Below are 19,199 nucleotides of genomic sequence, written 5' to 3' on the forward strand. Positions count from 1 at the left end.
ATGACATGACCAGCTAGCTTGACTTAGACAATCAACAATGTATACATATTTTATAAATATACATAGGTTGTTCACAATAAACATGCAAAATTTTTATCTTTCGATTCTAAACTTAAAAAATAAATGGCACAGATGGCTCATGCCAATAATCCTAGCTACTTGGAAGCTTGTCCTGGTTCAAAACAAGGATGGCAGACAAGAAGTCAAGAACCCCTCTCAAGAAAAAGCTGAATGTGATGTTAGATGCTTGCTATCCTAGCTTTCAGAATGTGTAACATAAAAGACTATACTCAGATGAAACAGGAAGTAAAAACCTATTTGGAAAATAAGCAGCAAAAACCAATAGTGATGATGTGGTTCATACTTAAGAAGTATGAGGCTCTGAGTTCATTCCTAGTGTAGCCATTTTTTTAAAAGTGAAATATAGCAGATATCAGTGGCTCACACCTGTGATCCTAGCTATTCGGGAGACTGATATCTGAGGATCTCTGTTTGAAGCCAGTCCTGACTGCAAAGTCTGTGAGACTCTTATCTCCAGTTAACCACCAGAAAGCCAGAAGTAAAGCAGCAGCTCAAGTGATAAAGTGTCAGCCTTGAAGAAAAAGAAAAAAAAAATTGAGGACAGTGTCCAAGCCCTGAGTTCAAGCCCTAGGGCAGACACATGCACACTCGCATGCGCGCACACACACACACACACACACACACACACACACACACACACACACACTTTATCACTATATTACTAAAGATCTATATTCCTGACAAATTTTCCCCATTTCATTTTGTCCTGCTTTCAATCAAAGGCCATACAGCATTTAAAAAAAAAAGGCAAAAATTGTGGTTTGAAGAAGCAGAGCTAGCATCAGAAACAGACCAGATAAGGCTGAGATCAGTCTGGGATTTTAAAACAACTGTGATTAATATGCTAAGGGATCTAGTGGATAAAGTAAGCACATGCAGAACAGATGGGCAACGTAAACAGAAATGCAATTCTACGAAAGATCCAAAAAGAAATGCTAAAGATCAAAAATACTACAACAGAAATGAAGAATGTCTTTGATGGGCCAATTAGTGGATGGGACTCAGCAAAGAAAAGAACCTCTGAGCTTCAGGGTTTCCATTGAAATGAGCAGAGAGAAAAAAATCAACTTTTAAAAGAATCAGAATGCATTATCCAAAATCCATGAGAAATTTACATGGTGTAAATATACATAACAGAAATATCAGGCGGAAAATTTAAAAGCAGAAATACTCAAAGCAATAGTCACTGAAAAGTTACCCAAATGAATGCCATTGAAACAAAACAAACCACAGCATATCATATTAAAAATCAAAGATAACAAACACATCCTCAAAGAAACCAGGGGAGAAAAATTATCACCTAGTTCCCAGAGAAGCCAAGATCAACATCTCCTCAGAGAAACTGTGTAAACAAGACACAAGTAAACTTAATACTTAAAAGTATTCAGACAAAAAAAACCCTCCACACCAATCTAAAATCCTGCATCATGTAGAGTTATTCTCCAAATGTAGAGGAGATATGGAGACTTTTTCAGAAAACAAAAAAATGAATATATTTGTTAAAAGAAGACATGTCTCACAAGAAATCTTGAGAAGTTTTCAGAAAAGGAAAAATATATAGTTTAGACATTTAAATATTCCTAAAGACAAAACAGGAAGAATATCAGATAAAGGGTAAGTGAAAGTAAAATAGTAATCTTTATCTTTACTATTTTAATTGATCTAATAGATAATAATTGACTTATATAATATCAACAATGTATGTGGCTATACATATGCATAATTCATGTTCTATGTATGTTTATTCATAAATGAAAGCAATGATATAAGAAATAGGATAAAGGAATAATTTGTTATAATAAGGTACTCACAAAAGGTAGGAAAAATGAATGACTCATTTTTTAAAATGTTGTATTAAAACCAAAAAGGACAGAAGGAAAATAGCCAACAAACATCATTGAACAGAAAAGAGTAGCAACCTTAGATGTCAACCTAACTATAGTAATCATCTTTTTAAACTTCAATAGTCGACACACACCAATTGAAAGAAGAGATTTTTCAGAGTGATGAAAACTCAGGCTCAATGGTTTCCCTTATTTGTAATAATTAGTACAAATCTAGGACTCTCCTAGCAGAGGATTACAATAGCTCAAACCCTGGATACAGAAGGCCATATAGGATGAGGCAAAATTAATGGACCCCAGCACATGGAAACAAGAGCTTAATTATGAGTGATTGTTGTTCTTACTGTATTATGTTTTTTCTCTTCTCTTTTGTTGGATAATCTCATATTGTTACAGTATCTGACTTTGTTACCTGGTATATTGTATATACATTTATTTGTTTATTTGAAATAGGAAAGGGAAGGGGGGAAAAAGATGAGAGGAGGAGGTGGGAGGAGAGAAATGGGGACAAAAACATGAGAAGGGGTATCAATGTATCTGGCGAATATAACTGTAACCCCTCTATACATTAAAATGAAAAGAACACACATTTCCAATCAGATATTATCTAGAGAAACCATAGTAAGGAAGTGACTCAAGGGGCAGGGTGGTAGCCTTGAGCTGAAAAGCTCAGGGATAACACCCAGGCCCAGAATTCAAGTCCCATGACCAACAACAACAACAACAAAAAATACAAGCACAAATAGAGATTAAAAGCAAAGAGATGGGAAAAAAACATACCTACCTAATGTGCTAACATTAATCAAGAGCAGACTAAATCAGTTATATTAACTTCCATCAGACCAGACTCTGAGCAAACAAACTTATTGAGGACAAAGAATGGCATTATTGTACTGTAAGTAACAATTCTCAGCCAGGCACCAGTGGTTCACACCTGTAATCCTAACTACTCAGGAGGCTACAATCTGAAGATTGTGGTTCAAAATCAACCTGGGCAGAAAAGTTTCTGTGAGACTCTTATCTCGAATTAAACACTCAAAATCCAGAGATGGCACTGTGACTGGTAAAGTGCTAACCTTGAATAGAATGAGGCTCAGGGACAGTGTCAGGCCTTGAGTTCAAACCCAATAGAATGAGGCTCAAGGACAGTGTCAGGCCTTGAGTTCAAACCCAATAGAATGAGGCTCAGGGACAGTGTCAGGCCTTGAGTTCAAACCCAATAGAATGAGGCTCAGGGACAGTGTCAGGCCTTGAGTTCAAACCCAATAGAATGAGGCTCAGGGACAGTGTCAGGCCTTGAGTTCAAACCCAATAGAATGAGGCTCAGGGACAGTGTCAGGCCTTGAGTTCAAACCCCACAATGGGCAAAAAAAAAAGAAAATGAAAGTAACAATACTCAAACAAGATATAACAACATGCAATGTACAAGTACTTAACAGACCATCAACATACATGGGCAAAAACTGCAAGCAGGTGAATTCACTCTTGTAGACAGAGGTATCCACAACCTTCTAACAATGGACCCAAACAGAAGATGAGTAAGAGTGTGGTTGAACTCAATAACCCTATTAATCAACTATATCTAGTGAGGGAACCAATGTCCCCAGCAGCAGCTGCTCTACTTTGGCTCTCGAGTGCCCCCCAAAGTCCATGCATTGAAGGCTTGGTTCTTGGTGTGATACTATTGGGGATGGGTAGCCTCTTTGGGAGACAGAATCCACTAGCAAGTCTTCTGGTCTCTGGCAGGTCTTCTGTATTCCTGGAGGAATTTCTCCTCACATACCACCTTGCACCATCGTGCACTGCCATCTTGCACTCCCAGCAGAGGGTTACACCCAGTGGGTCTGTCACATTATGGATTTGAACTTTTAAAACCATGTGCCATAGTACTTTTTTATTTGGTTGTTTGAATGGGCTGGGTTTTGGTAGTACTGGGTTTGAACTGACAGCCTTACACTTGATATAGGCAGATATTTTACCTTTTGCGCCATACCCCCCAGCCTCATTTCTGGCCTAGGGCGAACCTCAGACCTCAGTCCTCCCACACACCTCCCACTAGTGTGACTCGCTATGCCTAATTTGTTCTTAACAAAGGGTCATGTTAAATTTTTGCTCAAGCTGACATCAAATCACAACCTTCACCTATCAAGAAGCTGGGATTACAAGCATGTGCCTCTGTACCCCTGTATCCCAGCTTCCTACTTGTAAATTAATTATCTCAGGTAATTTGTTACAGTTCTCCCTCACTGTACCATAGTTCATTTATTGTGGCTTCACTATATGGCTGGTTATAAAAAAAAATGTAAAAAGTGATCCCTCGCCTACCATGGGAGCTATGTTCCAAGACCCACAGGTGAAAATTCACAAAGTAGTAATAAGTGAGCTGCAATATAGCAAAGGACAACTATATAATGCTGCTAGGTGAGAGACCACTTTAATGACAGAAGGCTGACTGACATGACAGTAAAATATATGTTTTCTTGAGTTCACATAGAGCATTTGCCTAGTACAACCCATTCTGGGTCACAAAACAAACTTTTTTAATGCAATGCTTGCTGTCAGATTACAGCAGAATGAAACTAGGAATTCAACCCCTCCCCCAAAAAAACTAGAATTTCCAAAAACACTTGAAAATTAAATAGCTTTTCTGAATGACATATGGGCCAAAGAAGAAATTAAGATATATTTTAATTAAATGAAAAGAAAAAGCTTACAACATGCAATTAAAGCAGTACTGGGACATTTTCTACCATTGGATGTATATATCAGAAAAGAAGAAAGATCAAAATTCAATCAACTAAACTTCTGCTTTAAGAAATTACAAAAAAGAAGATCATATTGAACCTAAAGTCAGCAAACTAACATAAATAACAAAAATTAAAGCAGAAAGCAATGAAATAAGAAACATAAAATCAATAGAGAAACAATAAGAACAAAAGCTGATCAAGCAGTAGATTGTCAGCTGACCAAATATGCATAGCAGGCACATGGTATGGCACACTCCTAGTTTTGTACTGTCTCCATGACAGTATTGTAAAGGAAAATCTTTCCATTGAAATCAATAAATAATCTTTATGGTTGTACTTAAAAAAAAAAGAACAAAAGCTGATTCTCCAAAAAGATCTATAAAATCAATAGACTTCCCAGGCTTACCCTTGGGCTGAATTATTTCTAATATTTTGGCTCATACTGGAATCAATGTGAAATTACTTATAACAGATAGGTAGACAAAAAATTCTCACATCATTCCTTTCATTTATTTAATCAATTTTTAATATGGTAAACAGTACTGAACATCTTTTTTGCCAAACATGGTTCTAAGTACTTGTATTTTATGGGTGAACATGACACCATAATTGTGTGTGTGTGTGTGTGTGTGTGTGTGTGTGTGTGTGTGTGTGTGTGTGTGTGCCAGTCTTGACTAGCACGCTACGACTTAAGGCACAGCTCCACTTTTGGCTTTTTGGTGGTTAATTGGACATAAGGATAAGAGTCTCATAGACTTTCCTGCCTAGATTGGCTTTGAACTGTGATTTTCAGATCTTCGGCTCCTGAGTGGCTAGGATTATAGCCCACCATTAGCCACAAGCACACAGTTAACAGCACAATTTTTTCCTCTTGCTCATGTGTGTATACGAAAGGGCAAGAGGGTACAGAAATGCAGGGACAAAGGATGAACAAATGCAGCAGTGGCATTTACTAGACACGATGTTGAAAATAAATGATTCAACTTATGGGTGGGGACAGGAGGGAAAAACTGGAAGAAAGCAAAGGAAGTGTTGACATTGTCCAAAAAGAAATATACTTTTATCAGACTTGTGAAATGATAACCCCTCTGTACATCACCTCTATAGTAGTAATAATTTTAATAATATTTAATAACAGCATAATTTTTTAAAGTCAAATGAATAGAAAAAAGGAGGCAAAATGCAGCAGATTAAAACAGGAAAGTACGAACTGTATTTCTCTCTTTGTTAGGCTAGTATTTTCTTCCCATTCTCTTTCTCTTATCTTGTGATATGAGATGTACTGACAATGGTTACATTTATATCAGGGTATTTAAGTTTAAGATCTAAAGTAAAAGAATGATCATCAAGTACTTTGCATCTTCTTCGAGGGAGAGGGTAGGCATGTTTTCCAGTTACATGCAGGACAATGATAATGTACGAAATGGGGATGTCTCTTTGCTGTCAAGATTAAGTAGTTTAAGAGGGTAAGGGAAGGGAAAATGGGAGAAAAACATGAGAAGGGTTATCAATGTTCAAGAAGTAATGTACACACTACCTGACGAATGTGACTGTAACCCCTCCATACATTACCCTGGCTATAAAATACAATTTTAAAAATACATTAAGTACTTTAAAGAAAGGTGCATGAGCACTCAAATATCAATTAAGGGGTGAACTGTAAGTGTTCATTTTACGTGTCATCTTGGCTAGGCCACAGTACCCAGCTTTCAGGCAAGCCCTAAGCTGAGTGTCCTTGTGCAGGAATTTTGTAGATGTGATCAACATCCACTGTCTGTTGACCTTCAGGAATGGAGAAGTATTTCCCGTGATCTGAGTGGGGACTTCATCCCATGGCTTCAAAGACCTTCAAAGCAGAACTAAGCTTTTCACCTGGGCACTCCCCAGAGTGTCCAACCTGACCTTTGAACTTGTATGGCCAACTGCCACCATCCCATAGCCAATTCCTTGTGACAATGCTCTTAATATGTAAACATCCTACTACCTCGCAGAGAGAACCCTGACTGCTTCAAGTAGCTCCATGAAGAAAGGATTCAGGCAAAGACTTACAATGAAGATGTTCTGCACCCATCTACGGAATAAGCAGGCCTAAGGGATACATACAAGGGGCAGCCCTGGGGGCAGTGTACCCAGATGAGAGTCGGCGGAGGAATGAAAGCAGGAAAGATTATTTTATTAACCATAAGACACAGCATGGAAAAGGCAGCCTGTGGGGTAATTGCCTCCTTAATATTCTATTGTAAGCCAGGCCCACAAAAAAATGAGACTGCCAACATCCAGTACCTGCCTTTCCTTCTCTAAAATGATGCAAATGAATATTCCCCAACCCTCCTATGGGCAAAAGCTCATGGCTGCTGCAAGGGGACTTTGTGTAGTTCACTCACTCAGTATGTGCTGCCCATATGTGCACAACACCCATTGTAGTTTTTACCTTGGCAAAATAGGACCCAAAAATCAAATCAGAAAGGACCACACATCCAAATGCAGCTCAGAGACCGGGCAAAGGGACAACTCATATTGCCACATTTGAGTAAGGTGAAGATTTGCTCCCACTCAGGTTCACGGAAGAAAGAAGAGCAGGCAGAACCACTGGCAGTTCATTATGATTTGCATGCATGAAGTTTGATTATACTCCTTGTCAAGGCTTCCCATCCTCTCTTATCCCAGCAAAAGGGAGAACATGAGTTTTCCATACTGTGAAAGTTATCAAAACAATAGTTTTAATGATATTAACCCAGAAAGAGGTTGTTGGCTATATATTCTAGGTGCACTCTAAATCTTACTTAGGGGCATTTCCCATGTGTCACAAATATCAACATATGCAAATGAATTTGTTGGCCTTTAGGCTATAGAATAAATGCAAAAATAAGAGTTAAAAGAACACCAAAACAAAATGTAACAATAATATCTTGTCCGTGATATTACAATTATTTTTCTTCCTATGTCTTTCCTATACCATTGTTCAAAGAACAAAAACTTTATTTTTTTAAGTAAAACTTTTATGAAGCACTTCTAGTTCCTTTCCTATGCCCTCGGAAACAGTTATCATGGAAGTTGGAATACAGCTTTCTCTAGTCTGCTTTTACACGAGTGACAATAAAAGGCTTAAAGGACTGAAATCACTTACCCTAAGTCCTACACTGTGGTTTGTTGCCCAGCCAAGACAAGGTTGCCTCCCCCACCCCGCCTCCCACTTTCAACAGGTCTTGATGGTCCCTTCCAAACCAGCACACTAGTTCTGTGCCATTTTCTCACCCCACCTACCTCCCAAGAAGTGAGCTTCGAGATTAACTACTTCCTGTCCTTACCTCTGCCAGGCGAGAGTGCTTGTGAACATTTTCACCCTTTTGCACGCTGGGAGCCAGCTGCTGCAGGACACCCCTGCTGCTTGTCAGTGCTCTGGTCAGACGAGCAAACTTCCCCCAGCCTGAAAGGTGTGGAAGAGCACAAAAACACAGTCAACCACATCGTGAAAGAGCACAGATATTCACACCAGTCACACTGTGAGAATGTCCCAAATGTCCTACTGAGTCTCCTATGAATCACTCGCCACCCCTGCCAGCAAGGCTTGCTACTCAGAAAAGCTTGTTCACATACTCGAAATGATGTAGCAATTTATTTTTCCCAGGCACTTGCACTTCGTCAGGATGATAGCAAGGAGAAGTAGATAGAATGGGGCTTAGTACCTTCTTACACAATAGGGAAACTGAGACACAGAATACCTTGACAATGAGAAAAAGGTCTAGAATTCAGATTTCTCCTCTCTGACCCAAAGCTTCTCCACCAGTCAAAATGTTTCTCTGATTTGTTTGTGTGATTTAGGCTGGTCCCACTGTCTGATATGCAGAATGTGAACTAGTCCTGGGTTTGAAATGGACAAACTCATCAACTGGCTCTTCTATTTGTTGATCACCCCAAAACCAAGAGAGCAAGTGAACTCAACTCTGGCAGTTTGAGAATAGTCAGTAGCTGCCATTTATCTGCTTGGGGAAAAGAAACAGGAATAGTTGGTGCCAGGTTTTTTTCTGAGAACTTAAGAAGTCTGAATGATTTTACTATGCTGAGAAGCAAATAAACATCCATTCCAAAATGCAAAAACCCTATCTGCATCAAGGTAAAAACTATGGCAGCTGCCCCTAGTATCCCTGAAAGCCTGTGAGATTTCTCAAGAGCAAGAACCTCAAAATTCTGCACATGGATGTACAGCAAATACACTATTTTTATATGACAGCTAATGGCAGGACTGTGTAACTTTAAATTTAGTGCCTTGTAAAATAAATCTCATCTTCCACATCTTAGAGCTTCTTCCCAAAACAGACAGAATCCACAAGGAAACATGATTAAGGAGAGAGAATGGCCTGCTTTATGCACAACTTTTAAGATTCATAATCTGGATTGGTCAACATAGCAACAACACTAAGCCAGCTCCTTTTTTTTGTAGCCCACTCTTGAAGTATTGAGCTTTAACAAAAGCTAGTAGTACTTTCATCCGCCTTGAGCACATGAAGCAGAGATGGAGGACTGCTAGCGTCACTTTGAAAAGTGGTGCCCTGTGATTGGGCTGCGGGGGTTCCATCAATGTTAACAGGAGGTAACTCTGCAGGAGTCTTTGACATCTCCCCCAAATGGAGCATTTATAAATTACTCACTGGGGTGTGCTATGGAAATGTAGACTACAATATTTTTTTAAAAAATTTAAAAAAAAAAATCTCTTTCAGAGTCAGACTTTCCTCTCAGCTTAAAAAAATCCTGGGGCCTGAATTCTGTAAATCTCTTTAAAAAAAAACAGAGGAATATATTTTGGAGGATCAAGTAAAAAATAGCTGACAAAGGCTCCACCCCTCACCCTAACATCACCATCACCACCCCAACCATCCGTCACCACAGCTGCCCTACAGAAGCTCAGGGTCAGATTCCCTAAAGCGAGCCCCTGAGAAGGACATGCAGAAAGCCTTGAGGATGGAGTCTAAACTACAGTGGGTAGCCAGGATGGAGGATGGAGGAGACTCCTGGGATGAAGTCCATCTGCTGAGGGAAGACGCAGTTAATCCAGCCCAAGAGGGAGACCATGTGGAGTGCAAATGTGAAGACCAGCGAGGGCCCTGGCCCTCTGGAGCTGCCTTCTGGACACCTGGTGGCCCAGATGTGAAGCTACAGGATTTAGGGTTTGCCATGATGGGTTTCAATGTTGCTTTGGCCAGATCCTTCCCTTGTTCCTCTCCCATTCGAGTCTTGTAGAATGAGAGTGTGTGTACTATTATGTGTTGCAAGAACATAAATTGTGCACACAGGATGATCCCAGCCAGGAGTTTGCCCTGGGCCTCAGAGGAACCTTTAGACTTCAACTCTTGAACCATGTTAAAATTGTTAATTAATACTTTGGGGACACCTGAAAATGGATTGAATGCAGTCTTTGGTACCAGGGTGGAATGCTGCAGTTTGAATACAAAATGTCTCCCTGGGCTCATGTGTTGAATGCTTCATCCCTAGCCAGTGGCATTGTTTTGTGAGCTTGTAGAAACTGAGTATGTGTAGCCTTGCTGGAAGAAATGATCACTAGGGGCATGTCTTTGAAGGTTGTGCCTAGTGCTTGACTCTTTCCAGTTTTTCTCTGCTAGGAGATAGAGTCTTCACCATGATGTCCTACTCAAGCACTTGAGACAAGTAAAGATGAGCCAGCCCTTCCAAAATAATGAACCAAAAGAAATTCTTCCTCCCATAGTTTCCATAGCAATAATAGTAACTCAAATGCTGATTGTCCCTTGTTGTTGTTGCTGTTGTTATTGTTGATGTTGTTCATATTTGCTCACATTTCTGTTCACCCTCCAAGTATTCCCTAATGGAGAGTCGCTTTCCTTCCAGACATTTCTTTACATTCAGCACTTGACATGAAGTCAGCTACTCAAAAGACACTCAGAATTCTGTGTGTGTGTGTGTGTGTGTGTGTGTGTGTGTGTGTGTGTGTCCAATAGTAGTAAATGAAGAACAAATACTTTTTCCCCCTTTCATTGATTGCTCTATTTCTGTCTGGGCTTCCAAGACACATATAAGATAAACAGTCCATTTCACAAACTGTACTGTTTGGGTACATCCTTCTGTGCCTCCCTCTTTGGCAAGCATTTCTGCCACTGCTCCAAGGATATCCCGTTTGGAACTTTAACACTGAACTGAGCTCAGACAAAGAAACTCCTCTGAAAATGACTCCAGAAGATCAGAAAAGACAGAGTCTGGACTGGTTCTAAGATAGAGTCACAGATTCTCTTAACGCTGTTAATATCATGAAAACATTCAGCAGAAAGCAGGGGACACAGAGAGATGAACAGTGTGGACCACTGCCTAAGTGTCTGCAAGTCTCCTTCCCATAGTCTCTTCCCATGAGCGTGTATGCAAAAATCTAGAATGGCTTCTTTAAGTAACAATCACTAACTCATTACCCTTCCATCATCTTATGGGCAGAGAAATTAAATGTTTATATTGAGTGAATGAGGGAGGCTGAAACTTCTATCTGTGTCTTTCCCAAAAGGACCCCATAAATAGGCCACAGGAAGGTACATGAAAAGGGCCGGCAGTCATAATAGTTTGCCAAATACCTATCTTCAAATAATCTAAATTTTTGGTCCTTAAAAAAAATGTATGGAAACCTGAATTCCTTTTGTCAACTTAATTTGACTGTACTATGCAGAATTAATAACATGGATCTGTTTTTCTTTTTTATTAAAGAATTTATTAACATTGATTTTTACATCATATTTCAAATGACACATTTAACAAAGAAGTATTCAAGAAGGGAATCACTATATACTATCACTGGTACTTAAATTTTAGAACATAATTAAAATTAGGCTGAGGGTTTATATGTTATAGATACATATTAATCTATGTAATAAAACATTAAGTCTATAGAGTCATAGGTTTTTATGTCTATGTAGTTGTGTTTATATTTCCAATACCATATCCATAGCATTGGGTACGCAAATATTGAGTCCTCATTCTAATGACATGGATCTTTAAAAATGAATTTTCTCCTTTAATATGAGATTACTTGGTGCAGTCAAAGAGGTAACAAGAAGAGGTGCATTCTTTCATGACTAAGAGGGAGGGGAAATTCTTAGTCTCGCATTCTAATTCTCTCCTATCCACTTGCCTAGGCTGCATTGCTCAGAATAGAGAATGTTGAGGTGAAACTCCTGCAGCCTACTTTCAATGAAGAAACAGCAAGAGACAAGGAATAAAGGAAACCTCTGGAGTACTATAGATCCTCATCTTACCCGCGAATTCTCACCTCTTAAAGAATAGCACCCCTTGCTCAATTTGTATGTGTGTCAGCACTGCCAGAGGGAAACCAGTGAGAAAGTGGATGTGAAGAGTTAAGAAATCAAGAGCCAAATAACTGACATAAAAAGGATTGTGAGAACTGATCAAACAGTAAAGGAAGGCTCCGGCAGCATTCCCAGAACCATCAATAGTCCACAAAGCTCTAGGTGGGGGAGTGATGTCACATATAAAAATTGGTCAACTCTTAATTATCCCCTGTCCCTGCCTCTTCATGAATTGTTCATGGGAAAATATTAGACGCAAACTGGCTTTGCGCATTACTACCAGGCTCCACCTGCCCCCAATCCCAAAATTAGGCACAACTCGATCAGAGAAGAATATTATTTTTAAAGACAATTTGAGCACAGTTGACTTAAAGAGCTAAATCTGGTGATAGCAAAACAGTCCTAGAGAATATGCCAAAGATCAATTATTTGGTAATTTCCTGGGGTTATAGAACATCCACTCTTCCATTTCATTTCAAAAGTGAGTTCTAAACAAGCCTGGGTCAGCAAGACTCTTAAGATACTTAATGCTGACAGAGGCACTGTACTGCAAATCCAGCTGGTTCAGCTAGAAATGAACCCCTAAGAGTACCTCCAAGAAGAGATGTCAAGCCAGAATAATCCAGCCATATGGCAGCACAGTTTCCATTCTAGATTCAGTCCTTGCAGCCAGAACTGAAGTTTATAATTTACAACTAACAAGGTCTGTGAACTATCATGTTCTTCCACCACTATTAGGAAATGTGACTTTGCCCTAAACAGACCACCAAATCAAAGTAGGCCAGGGGCAAGGTGACATGACAAGAGAGAAGAGCTATAAGGTATCTGCCATAGCTTTGGATAAGGACTGTCATATAAATTTATATCTTTGAGGAGACAGCAAACTTAGTCCACTAGTAGAATTCTTACATAGAGGGCCAAATTATATGTATGGAAGGATGTTCTAATTTCTTTTCTGGGGCTTGAACTCTGGGGCTGGGCACTGTCCCTGAGCTCGTCACCCTACTCCTGAAGTCACAGCACCACTTCTGGTTTTCTAGTGGATAATTAGAGATAAGAGTCTCATGGTCTTTAGTGCCCAGGCTGGCTTTGAATCTGGATCCTCAGATCTCACTCTTGTGAGTAGCTAGGATTACAGGCATGAGCCACCGTGCCTGGCTTCTAAATTTGTTTAATAAATGAAGCTACATGTTAGTCATATTACTTCATTGATAAAAGGAATTAATACTTTGCAAGAAGAATATCTTGGCTAAAGAGTCTGATAAATACAAGTGATAGAGACAGAGAGATGGGGGGAGAGAGAGAGAGATTACCAAAATTCTTATCTGCAATGATTCATCACAGAAGCAAATTAATGAACCTGAGAGAACCTCACTACATCACTCTATCTCTTCTTTCAGATTTCATGAGACTCAGTTGGAAACACTGGCATGGCAAATGAGGAACATTTTCCTCTCTCTTCTAAGAGAAAACTTGTAAACAAATAAGTCACAAAATACCCAACTACCTTAAAAATAATATTCACCAATAAGGAATTTCCCCCATGAATAACCAACATATGCAAACAGTAACAAACATTACTCATGAGTTTATTGTTCTAAACAAGGGGGCTCTTCTATATGATAAAATGATGACACTTGATAAATGAGTCACCTGTTTCACTGAGAAACTTTCAAATCAGACACAAATTTGCAAGCGAGACTTAGGATTCTGGAACACTAGTTAAGAAACTTTGCATCTGTGTAATCTTCAAAGTCTGCCTTTGCAGGATGAAACTGATTTATATTCAGCCATCAGACACTTGAAAAAAGAATAGAATCCAGGGGTTGGGGATTTAGCTCAGTGGAAGAGCCCTTGCCTGGCAAGTGCAAGGCCCTGAGTTTGGTCCTCAGCTCTGGGGGCGGAGGGGGGGAGGGAAACTATAAAAGAATAGGATGCACTGGTATACCCAACACCATGTTCCAAACTCTAAAAACCTAAGTCTCTAAATGTGCCAGGATTTAAAATACCTTCAAGGCCTTTGAAGACATCCACATAATGGTTTTTACATCTTCCTGTGATGCCCATTTAACAACCAAACTTGGTCACATCCTGAATATTACATACATTTTTAACTATCCCCTATACTCTCTTCTTTTCATCTCTCTGCTGAATCTCTGAAAAAAACCACAGGAGTGGTGTTTTGGATAGTTCTAGAAAATCAACCCCAAACCAGCTATCCCTGCCACATGAAACAGCTCCTAATCATGTGGTCATGAAGCTATGGAAGACAGATATGAAATAGGAATATGGAACTACTTGATCCCAAATCCCTAAATATATTATGTCCCAGGAAGCTGGACCCCCTCCTTCTGGGCTTATTGCAGAAATCCTGTCATCTCCTTTCCTGGATTTCCAAATGGTATTTAAACACTCCATGCATATGATATGTCTCCAAGCTGCAGTTATGGAGCTGATTAAATGACCCCCTGTAGAAATGTCACTCAAGACCCTGGCCTCAATAATTCCATGTCCACAATGAATTAACCACCCACAGACTTCATCAAGTTAACCCCAGATGTAGAGATGTGGTAACATGTACTATAACAATCTTGAAGTGATAGAACTCATCCAGCTCTAAGCCAGTTTGTATATGATAAGTCCAGTGAATATGGCCAGACCAGGCCCAATTTGGGTCACTAACATTTACCAGGTGGGAACATGAAAAGACTCTGACAAATACCGCATTTTCCCAACTGCTTTTCTCAATCCCTCATTAGAAAGGGTTAAATTTCAAAGGTCTACAGTAGACCAGATGCCTCAGATACCTCTCTTCCCTTAATATACTAAAAAAATGGCACAATACTTTATCCAATACAAATTCAAGCTTAAATTTTGATCTTTGTGCAGATTGCCTTGGCAACCTTAAATTCTCTATAGCAAAAGCTACAGTCAAGGAAAATAAAGGTAAAAAATGCATTTGTACAAATCAGAATTACAAACCTTTGCATGAATCATCCTCAATTGGCTGCTTGAAAGCAGTTATGTCACTGAAAGTGCAAAGAAATAAAACCACTTTATCCTGTTCATTGCGAATTGGAGCAATTTTCACAAAGAACCACACAGGTGTCCCTGAAAGGAATATTAAAAGATTGGTCAGTAATTTGCATTCTCATTGGAGGGACTATGGAAACAAAAGCTTGGGGATGAATAGGTACCAACATTAATTCATTTTTTAAAATGGCCTCACCCCTTCAGGTGCCAATGTATTATACCATTAATTTCTTTCTCTTTCTGAAATAAAAACTTTTACAGTGAAAACTCAGTGGGGATTTTCTTCTGTTCAAATAATGTGGCAAGTTCTGAGCTCTTAACCTTCATAAGATAGGAAAGAGGTTTGAATTCCCATAAAAGAAATTTAAGTATGGCGATTTAAAGACTTACCTGAGACCCCATGGTAAATAGTAAAGAATTCAGGCACTGTCAACCATGGGGGAAAAAAAAGACCATGCAAGTTCAAGTTTCATACTCTGTCCATTGTTAAAGGGCCCCAAGGTAGAGAAGTCCATATCAGCAAGTCCATTGACTTTCCCATATGTTCAAATAAACATAAACCAGAAACTACCCTTCTATATCCTGAAATTAAAAGTGGCAAATGGAAAGACATCGAGGAATGTCCCAGGATTCACCTAGCAAAGCCTCCCCGGAAAAAGATTCCAAGTTGGGCTGTGATCCCATTCATGCCTTAGGAAGTTCAATGAATGTTTAACCTCATCCTTAGCGAAAGTAGAGGACAAACAAGGTCTTTCTAGGCAGTTCCCTCTTCCATACAAGGAGACAGGCAGCAAAACACATCTGATTGACTTCTCTATGGCTGAATTTCTCTTGCTTCATATAAAAAAGTAATTAAACATTTCTATCCATGGAGGACTTCACAGCAAGGAGGGCCTATTTATTTTGTGATATAAAATTAAATGAGACACAGAGCTGTAACATGTTAGTCCCTACGTAGTTTCTTATACCTCAGCTAATAAACAGCATCTAGCAGATAAGAACTTGATAACAATGTGATGATTTTTGCATATACTTCATAACCATTTTGAATAAAAATCCAGTAACTATTTCACCACGTGGCTAAGTATTAGACAGTTTCCTGTGTTCTAGGAACTGTGTTTGTCATATAAATTATAAGATATAGAACAGACAAGTCAATGAATTTTGGAGATAAGTTCCCAGAAGTCACCTGGGCCTCTTTCTCTACCCTACAGTTACAGCAAACTCTGGACAGACATCTCTGAAAAGCATTAGAATTAGCCGATCTACCTCGACAAGAACTAACTTACAGAATTAGACACACCATTTATTAACACATAAGTAGGAAACATCTTTAAAGTATGTTCAGACAACAAATAAATCAAATGGAAATTCTTCCTTCTTAAATCTTGATTATCGGTATGTACATCCAAAGTTAATTTTCATTGTCTTCTTAAATTCCCTTTGAATAATTTCAGCTGTCAGTTGCTAGATACTCTAAGAAAATCAACACATTATGTCACCCTAAGAAAAACATGTTTTAAAAAGCCATATAATGAGTGATTGTTGTCCTTAATGTACTATGTTATCTCTCATCTCTTTAGCTGTCCCTTGGTTATTCATATTGTTACAGTATATTGGATATATGCGTATTTGATTATTTGAAATTGGATAGGAAAGGGGGGAAAACAAGATGAGGGTGGGGGTGGGGGAGAGGGAAATGGGGACCAAGACATGAGAAAGGGTATCAATGTATATGAAGTAATGCACCCTCCATCTGGCAAATGTAACCCTTCTATTAATTACAATAAAAAAGATATGGAAAAAAAGAAAAACATGTTTTAAAAGAAAAACACAATCCACCATTTTAAAGAATCATACACAGCATTTTAAAATCAAGTCATGATCTTTAAATTAACCAGTTTTGCGAAATCTGTATTGCTTTTCTTCCTCGTTCCTCCTCCTCAATTTCTGTAGTTTTTGCAAGCATTTTCAAGGAAACAACAAAAAACTCAAAACAAAACAACAAAAATCACAACCATTGGGCCTGCCCCCTTACAGCTTTCTGACGTATCCTAGCTGGTAAGACATTAAAAAGGCTAAAAAATTTTGAAAATCTTTTCATTGTTGTTGTTCCAAAGAATCCTTTGTGTAGTTATTTTTCAAAGGAAACCCAGAAAATGCAGCTAATTTATCAAACAAGTAATAAATCAGGACCTTCTCTCATGATTTCCAATACCAGGAGTCTTATCTTGCTAGAGCCCTCACTCCCACCCTGCAGAGCAGAGCATCTGGGCCTGATGCCTGGGGACTTGTGCATCTGGGACTGTGCCATGTAATCTTTATATTCCAACTACTGGGTTGATGATGCTAACTCGCATCTCTGTCTCTGACATCGTGAAAGCCACGGTATTAGTCATATCGGGAGGCCTTTCTTTTGTTTCCACAGTTCGAACTCATAATTGAACTCTCCCCATTTTAACCAGCCAATCTGTTTGAACTTGATACTTCTCTCCACCAAACTGAAGCCACTGCCCTCTCTGGAGATGTTTTTTAATCAAACACTCTGATCATTCTCTTTCTATACTTAAATATGTGTTATGTACCAAAAAGTTCATATCGTTGGCATATATTGCCTTCGAGTTCATCTTGGGCTGACCATGAGGGCTTGTTGATGGAAGAAACTTCCTTTTCCCTGATCTAGTATTTTCTTCTGGAAGAACATCTTTTAATGCAACACTCTAAGGCTTTTTTCCTTAAGTTTATAGTTTAGGAGCCCAGAACTGGACATCGTCTTTGTTCTACCCACTCCTCCATTCTATAAGGATTAGGAGGGAAAGCTTAGGGCAGGAGTGATGGCTGGTGGAAGGGGAGCCTGCAGCTCTCCAATGCAACTCTTACAAGATAGATGAATCTATCTATCTTGAGGAGGATTCATTTCCAGAGACATATTCTCGACAAATTTACACAACTCTACAGGACCAGTGTCATTCATCATATGTAGGGATACTTTAACCTCTATTATCCTGTTTCCTATGCTTCGGTTCGTTGTGATTATGGACAAGAAGGAAAGTGCTATGCATTGCCCTCCTCAAATCTTAACTGAGAATTATTTCCTTAAGTAGATCATGATCCATTCCAGAGCAGAGACCCATTCTACTTTCTCTGTCTCAAGCATCCTGTGCAGCTAGCCCAATGGTGCCTAATGTAGTTATATGCAGAATGTCACATGAGGCCATCTCATCAGGCCACTCCAGGAAGCACCACCATGGAATGTTCAACGACTTTGATGGGTTGGCCCTTAGAGATACTTGCTGTGTTTCGCAGACAGACATCTGGGTCCAGTGTCATTATCCCCAATCACCCTCACCCAAATTGTGTGGTAACACAAGTAGAATGACTTCAATATTCTGAAACTCTTCCAGAAGAGAACATGAGTGTCACCTGGGTGGCACAGGTCAATAATTACAAACTTTCCTCTTAAAAGTGGAGTATTTTTATCCCAATTTCAATATATGAAACAGTTGCCTCAAGTGAAAGTGAACTGCCTAGAGCCCAGATATCCACCCATCTACTTTCTCTCCCACCTCCTCTAGATGCCCTAAGGACACCCAGAAACCATCCTCAGCTGACAATGACTTTGTGTCAGTGGAGACTGGATAGGTGGCCCTCAGAGGTCCCTCTCAACCCAGACTCTGCAGCATGTCTATCCCATCAAAATGCACAAACAGTACACACTCATTCACACACAAATGGAAAACCAAAAAGATCAAGCAAAAGTTCTGCCTTTACACACAGCATCCACTATGGAAAGACAGAAAAGCCAGCACCTGATGTACTATTTCTACAAAAATAACAAGAGTCAGTAGTAAAGCCTCTATTTAAGGAAGATCAATATACAAATCCAGGAAGCACCCAGCATCTAATAACACTACCAATGGCAGATGCTGAGGCGGTTGCTGGGGAAAGGCTTTTGCCAGGCTAAGGATGCTGAAAGGGAAGGAAATACCAGGTCAGTCACCTCTTCCTAGTCACTCAGATTCTCATCTCTAAGATAACTCCCTTAGGGAATATAATAATGAACCCTACAACCTAACCTGGCTTTGGCATTCCTCAGTCCTGACGTCCTGATAACAGGGTACAAGGCTCAGAAATATGAAAGAATTGTGAGCATCTATCAATCATTCTCCTACCCC

At 39.3% G+C, this 19,199-nt stretch overlaps 1 protein-coding gene across 1 annotated transcript in view; it reads right to left on the reverse strand.

Moving 5' to 3' along the window:
• LOC150038964 (voltage-gated delayed rectifier potassium channel KCNH1-like) overlaps positions 1-19,199 on the reverse strand; it is a 141,188-nt gene that overhangs the window by 84,686 nt on the left and 37,303 nt on the right. Inside the window, exons 4-5 of the mRNA XM_090328109.1 lie at positions 14,974-15,102; positions 7,981-8,099 (exon numbers count right to left, since the gene is read on the reverse strand). Of these exons, the coding sequence (XP_090184235.1) occupies positions 7,981-8,099; positions 14,974-15,102 (248 nt within the window). The remainder of the gene's footprint in view (positions 1-7,980; positions 8,100-14,973; positions 15,103-19,199) is intronic.

Source organism: Megascapheus bottae, unplaced genomic scaffold (assembly GCF_031878675.1).
Source record: "Megascapheus bottae isolate mThoBot1 unplaced genomic scaffold, mThoBot2.hap1 H_1, whole genome shotgun sequence".
NCBI classification, from domain to species: domain Eukaryota; kingdom Metazoa; phylum Chordata; class Mammalia; order Rodentia; family Geomyidae; genus Megascapheus; species Megascapheus bottae.